At 45.4% G+C, this 7,223-nt stretch overlaps 1 protein-coding gene across 1 annotated transcript; it reads left to right on the forward strand.

The window, feature by feature from the left end:
• The first annotated feature begins 3,903 nt into the window (after positions 1-3,903).
• On the forward strand, positions 3,904-4,476 carry LOC130366688 (olfactory receptor 6B1-like). Its single transcript, XM_056569008.1, has one exon. The coding sequence runs from the start codon at positions 3,904-3,906 to the stop codon at positions 4,474-4,476; it is 573 nt and encodes a 190-aa protein (XP_056424983.1).
• Positions 4,477-7,223: the final 2,747 nt, after the last annotated feature.

The following is a 7,223-nucleotide window of genomic DNA, read 5'->3' on the forward strand; positions in this document are numbered from 1 at the left end:
CCAATCAGAGACCAAGGTTGTTCGGGGACAGGTAGAGGATGAAGAAAACCAGCGGGCTTCTGGCGAGGAGTCTTATCCCGGGCACAGATAGTGCAGGCTCGCACAAAGTCCACCACATCAGTCTCTAGAGTCGGCCACCAATAGAAGCGAGAGATGAGTTGCACAGATTTCTTGATGCCCGCATGACCTGCGAGATGGGAGGAGTGACCCCATTTGAGGATCCCAAGGCGTTGGCGTGGAGAAACAAAGGTCTTTCCTGGAGGAGTTTGCCTGATGGAGGCTGGAGAAGTGGAAATCAGGCAGTCAGGAGGAATGATGTGTTGAGGAGAGAGTTCAATTTCAGAGGCATCTGAGGAACGAGAGAGAGCATCGGCCCTAATGTTTTTATCAGCAGGCCGAAAGTGAATTTCAAAATTAAATCGGGCAAAGAACAGAGACCACCTGGCCTGACGAGGATTCAGCCGTTGGGCAGACTGGAGGTAGGAGAGGTTCTTGTGATCGGTGTAAATAATAACTGGAAATCTTGATCCCTCCAGCAGATGCCTCCATTCCTCAAGTGCTAATTTAATGGCTAGAAGCTCTCGATCCCCGATGGAGTAGTTCCTCTCCGCCGGAGAGAAGGTCCTGGAAAAAAAACCACAAGTAACAGCATGCCCGGAAGAGTTTTTTTGTAGAAGGACAGCTCCAGCTCCCACTGAGGAGGCATCAACCTCCAATAGGAAGGGTTTAGATGGGTCAGGTCTGGAGAGCACGGGAGCCGAAGAAAAGGCAGACTTGAGTCGTTTAAAGGCGTCTTCCGCTTGAGGAGGCCAAGACTTGGGATCGGCATTTTTTTTTGTTAAAGCCACAATAGGAGCCACAATGGTAGAAAAATGTGGAATAAATTGCCTGTAATAATTGGCGAACCCCAAAAAACGTTGGATGGCACGGAGTCCGGAGGGGCGTGGCCAATCTAAGACGGCAGAGAGTTTATCTGGGTCCATTTGTAGTCCCTGGCCAGAGACCAAGTATCCTAGAAAAGGAAGAGATTGGCATTCAAACAGACATTTCTCTATTTTGGCATAGAGTTGATTATCACGAAGTCTCTGAAGAACCATACGGACATGCTGGCGGTGTTCTTCAAGATTGGCAGAAAAAATCAGGATATCGTCCAGATATACAACAACACAGGAGTATAGTAGATCACGAAAAATTTCATTAACAAAGTCTTGGAAGACGGCAGGGGCGTTGCATAGACCAAAGGGCATGACCAGATACTCAAAGTGTCCATCTCTGGTGTTAAATGCCGTTTTCCATTCATCCCCCTCTCTGATGCGGATGAGATTATAAGCACCTCTTAAGTCCAGTTTGGTAAAAATATGGGCACCTTGGAGACGATCAAAGAGTTCAGAGATGAGGGGTAGGGGGTAGCGGTTCTTAACCGTGATTTTATTAAGACCGCGGTAGTCAATGCAAGGACGTAGAGAGCCATCTTTTTTGGACACAAAGAAAAATCCGGCTCCGGCAGGAGAGGAGGATTTACGGATAAAGCCCTTTTTTAAATTTTCTTGGACGTATTCAGACATGGCAAGAGTCTCTGGGACGGACAGAGGATAGATTCTGCCCCGGGGTGGAGTAGTGCCCGGGAGGAGGTCAATGGGACAATCATAAGGCCTGTGAGGAGGTAGAGTCTCAGCTTGTTTTTTGCAAAAAACGTCCGCAAAGTCCATATAGGCCTTAGGGAGACCGGTTACATGAGGAAGCACAGGGACACGGCAAGGTTTACTGGGAACCGGTTTTAAGCAGTCCTTGGAACAAGAGGGCCCCCAACTCTTGATCTCCCCAGTGGACCAATCCAGGATTGGGGAATGGAGTTGAAGCCAGGGAAGTCCAAGAAGGATTTCAGAAGTGCAATTGGGGAGAACCAACAGTTCAATCCTCTCGTGATGAGATCCGATGCACATTAGAAGGGGCTCCGTGCGGAAACGTATAGTACAGTCCAATCTTTCATTGTTTACACAATTGATGTAGAGGGGTCTGGCGAGACTGGTCACCGGGATGTTGAACCTGTTGACGAGGGAGGCTAAGATGAAATTTCCTGCAGATCCAGAGTCCAAGAAGGCCACAGCAGAGAAGGAGAAGGCAGAGGCAGACATCCGCACAGGCACAGTAAGACGTGGAGAAGCAGAGTAGACATCAAGGACTGTCTCACCTTTGTGCGGAGTCAGCGGACGTCTTTCCAGGCGGGGAGGACGGATAGGACAATCCTTCAGGAAGTGTTCGGTACTAGCACAGTACAGGCAGAGATTCTCCATGCGGCGTCGTGTCCTCTCTTGGGGTGTCAGGCGAGACCGGTCGACCTGCATAGCCTCCACGGCGGGAGGCACAGGAACAGATTGCAGGGGACCAGAGGAGAGAGGAGCCGGGGAGAAGAAACGCCTCGTGCGAACAGAGTCCATATCCTGGCGGAGCTCCTGACGCCGTTCGGAAAAACGCATGTCAATGCGAGTGGCAAGATGGATGAGTTCATGTAGGTTAGCAGGGATTTCTCGTGCGGCCAGAACATCTTTAATGTTGCTGGATAGGCCTTTTTTAAAGGTCGCGCAGAGTGCCTCATTATTCCAGGATAATTCTGAAGCAAGGGTACGGAACTGTACGGCATACTCGCCAACGGAAGAATTACCCTGGACCAGGTTCAACAGGGCAGTCTCAGCAGAAGAGGCTCGGGCAGGTTCCTCAAAGACACTTCGAATTTCCGAGAAGAAGGAGTGTACAGAGGCAGTGACGGGGTCATTGCGGTCCCAGAGCGGTGTGGCCCAAGCCAGGGCTTTTCCAGACAGCAGGCTGACTACGAAAGCCACCTTAGACCTTTCAGTGGGGAACTGGTCCGACATCATCTCCAAGTGTAATGAACATTGGGAAAGAAAGCCACGGCAAAACTTAGAGTCCCCATCAAATTTATCCGGCAAGGATAGTCGTATTCCAGAAGCGGCCACTCGCTGCGGAGGAGGTACAGGAGCTGGCGGAGGAGATGATTGCTGGAGCTGTGGTAGTAACTGTTGTAGCATAACAGTCAGTTGAGACAGCTGTTGGCCTTGTTGCGCAATCTGTTGTGACTGCTGGGCGACCACCGTGGTGAGGTCAGCGACAACTGGCAGAGGAACTTCAGCGGGATCCATGGCCGGATCTACTGGCACGATGCCGGCTGGCAGGTAGTGGATCCTCTGTGCCAGAGAGGGATTGGCGTGGACCGTGCTAGAGGATCGGTTCTAAGTCACTACTGGTTTTCACCAGAGCCCGCCGCAAAGCGGGATGGTCTTGCTGCGGCGGTAGTGACCAGGTCGTATCCCCTAGCAACGGCTCAACCTCTCTGGCTGCTGAAGATAGGCGCGGTACAAGGGAGTAGACAGAAGCAAGGTCGGACGTAGCAGAAGGTCGGGGCAGGCAGCAAGGATCGTAGTCAGGGGCAACGGCAGAAGGTCTGGAATCACAGGCAAGGAACACACAAGGAACGCTTTCACTGGCACTAGGGCAACAAGATCCGGCGAGGGAGTGAAGGGGAAGTGAGGTGATATAGGGAAGTGCACAGGTGTAAACACTAATTGGAACCACTGCACCAATCAGCGGTGCAGTGGCCCTTTAAATCGCAAAGACCCGGCGCGCGCGCGCCCTAGGGAGCGGGGCCGCGCGCGCCGGGACAGAACTGACGGGGAGCGGGTAAGGTACGGGAGCCGGGGTGCGCATCGCGAGCGGGCGCTACCCGCATCGCGAATCGCATCCCGGCCGGAGGTAGTAACGCAGCGCCCCGGGTCCGTGGAACCGACCGGGGCGCTGCAGTGAGGGAAGTGTAGCGAGCGCTCCGGGGAGGAGCGGGGACCCGGAGCGCTCGGCGTAACAAGTGCTGAATGCTATTTGCTCACAGCCATGTCCTATGACCGCTACTTGGCCATCTGTAAACCGCTACATTATGTCTCAATGATGAGTGTACAGCTTAGATACAGCCTGGTCGTCTCTTCCTGGGCCCTCAGCTTTAGTATAGCAGTTGTGACAGTTTTCCTTGTGTATGACTTAGACTTCTGTGGGCCAAATGTTATTAACCATTTCTTGTGTGACTCTGCTCCTGTTTTAGAACTTTCTTGCTCAGACACAACTGCTGTGGAATTTGAAATTATCGTGGTTTCTGTTCCAGTAATTCTGTTTCCTTTCTTATTTATTATTATAACTTATGTTCATATCTTCAGCACTATCTTTGGAATTTCCTCCACATCAGGCCGGAAAAAAACCTTCTACACGTGTAGCTCTCACCTGATAGTTGTTTCTACCTACTATGGGTCCATGCTCATAATCTACATGGTCCCTCATAGAGGACATTCAGTGTCTATAAACAAGTTTATTTCCCTTGTCTTCATTGTGCTGACCCCTCTTCTAAACCCTGTTATATACAGTCTAAGAAACCAAGAGATTCGTTCATCTGTAATGAAATATCTAACGCTCTGAACTGTGAGAGGACTCTCGTTGTAGACAGAAGAGATGTTTTTGTTGATAAATAATGTATTATTTATCAAATACACTAGAAAATTGATTGTCAATCACATTTTGGGCTTCTTTTATGTATGTTACAAATTCTTCCCTGCAGTTATGCCTCCTTTCTGCTTCTGAGCAGCCACCATCTGTTTCTTTACATATTGACTTTGGCTAAACACCTAGTGGCCCAATGGTGGAAAAGAGCTAAAAGGCCAACAACCCAGAATCTATTAGACAGGATAACTGAAATAAGATGGATAGAACACCTTATAGCCATAGTACAAAATAGGTTGAGTAAATTTTGTGAAGACATGGAATCCATAGAATGACTACTTAGAAGTCCTGAGATCCACTTAGTGTTAGTTGATGGGTATTAGGAGAACCAGGGTCATGCAAGCCTTTCTCCTCTCTTGCTTTCTCCCCTATATTCTTTGATCTTACGCTGTCCTCCTTGATAATATAAGCAATCTATCTCTACACCCTTCTTTCTTTCTCTTTTCTTTACTTGTCTATTTCTTCTGGTCAGGGCTACATAACTTACTCTGAGGTATTGCTGAGGAATACTGAGGATTTCCATGGCACTAATAATAAATATATTTCTGTAAAACATCAATTTTAGTCTTCAAGCTGGGAATATTCATCAATTTACAGCAAGACATTGAACTCCATGTTTACTTGTATTCCAAGTTAATAAGCCAATCTCCAAAGTCTTCCTGAACTACTACAAATATTAAATGGGATTCTCCAATTTCAAAGTGTCCATCATGACCGGTGGGGTCTCTGCTATAGCCAAGATTAGGATTTCATTGTCTGTCATAGTCATTTTTATTATAGAAATATGTATATATATATATATATATATATATATATATATATATATATATATATATATATATATATTTATATGCATATATATATATATAAAAGCTTTGCAGTCTTTTTTTGCTCTCTGTAAAATAGTTAAAAAATTGTTAAAAAATATACAGCTATAAAAAAAGAGAGAATAGATATGAAGATCAGGAAGCTGAATTACTTGTGTTCATATCAATATAATAACTTACATATTATTTATATTTATCAATATTTAACGAAGATCTAAGGAAGCGGCCGAGCAAAAAGACATTTCCCATCCCTGCACCCCCACCTGATTGTCTACCACATAATATACTCACCTCCCTGCAGTCCAGACTCATCTCTGCTTCCAATCAGCCACAATCTGAAGATTCCGAATTCATCACGATTAATTTTTTGCTATAAATCCCATGGTGCTTCAGTACAGCATCACATGAGCAGTGAGGACCAGAATCTTCTGCTGCTAGAGGGACAGTGTACTAACTAGAGATGAGCGAACTTACAGTAAATTCGATTTGTCACAAACTTCTCGGCTCGGCGGTTGCTGACTTTTCCTGCATAAATTAGTTCAGCTTTCCGCTGCTCCCCTGGGCTGGAAAAGGTGGATGCAGTCCTAGGAGACTCTTTCCTAGGACTGTATCTTCCTTTTCGGCCCACCGGAGCACCGGAAAGCTGAACTAATTTATGCAGGAAAAGTCAGCAACTGCCGAGCTGAGAAGTTTGTGACGAATCGAATTTACTGTAAATTCGCTCATCTCTAGTACTAACATATTAATCTGACCACCCCCCACCTCCCTTCCACATTGGAAATCAGTCCATGTGTAGTTTATCTGGTGACTGAGATGTTGCACCCCTTTGGCAGGGATTATATTGTATTATTGTCCAGGGAGCATTGTATATACTTACTCTATATAATAACTTATTTACACATTTTTTCCTTGCAGTACAAATTTTTTTGTTACAAAATCTAAATTGAAACTTTTTTCTTTTCTTTTTTTTCCATAAAATAACTGTATCTTGTTGACTAAATAAGTGTATTACATTTGGAATTTTAATTGTATAGCATTGAGAATTTGAAATGTAAAAATTAGTATTGTCATTCCAATATTAAATAGGAGACACTAATACTAATCATAAAAATATTATGATTACTAATTTGACAATTTCTGATTATTGAGTCACCTTTGTGATTCTAGGAGCCTGTGGATTATCTAAGGAATCAATATGCATTACCAGGTATTTATTGACAACTTAATTTACTTGATTTCCTCACCCAAATATTCAGTAATATTTATTTAGATTTCAGCCTCTTTTGCCCTTAACGGAAAAACAAAAACAAAATTAGCTTCACAAATAATTTGGGCACTTTGTTACATTTCCTATCTGGGATTTAGATCTTCACTATGTTAGGGGGAGGGCTTGCATGCGTGAATGCATGAATTGTGGGAAAGTAGCTCTGTAGAACCATTCAAATGGGGCTAAATAAGCAAACAAAGGTAGGGACATGGAAGTAATGTTTAAAGGACTAATCTACTGATCAGTATCTCCAGTCTGTTCTGCCAGGCTGCAAAAAAAAGAAAAAGAAAACAAACTTTAACTCACCTTCCTCCATTCCCTTGTAGCGCCACTACAGCTGTTTGTTCCTCCGGTCCGGTCTTCTTCTTTCTTCCATGTGCAGATCGTCACACTGCGCTCAGTCTATCAACGGCCGAACGAGAAATCACCAGTGTTTTTAGTCAGACATATAATGTCCGTATAATAATAATGTGGTCAGGATGCGTTATTTGCTCTCGGTCTGTTTTATGTAATCTATGTCCCTTGTCTTCTGTTGTGCAGTGGGTGCTCAGGAAATTCAATGGAGTACCCTG

Source organism: Hyla sarda, chromosome 4, assembly GCF_029499605.1.
Source record: "Hyla sarda isolate aHylSar1 chromosome 4, aHylSar1.hap1, whole genome shotgun sequence".
Taxonomy (NCBI): Eukaryota; Metazoa; Chordata; class Amphibia; order Anura; family Hylidae; genus Hyla; species Hyla sarda.

What these genes read in the sequence shown, in the direction of transcription:
- LOC130366688 (XM_056569008.1), top strand. Translation starts at nt 3,904, where the DNA reads ATGTCCTATGACCGCTACTTGGCCATCTGTAAACCGCTACATTATGTC.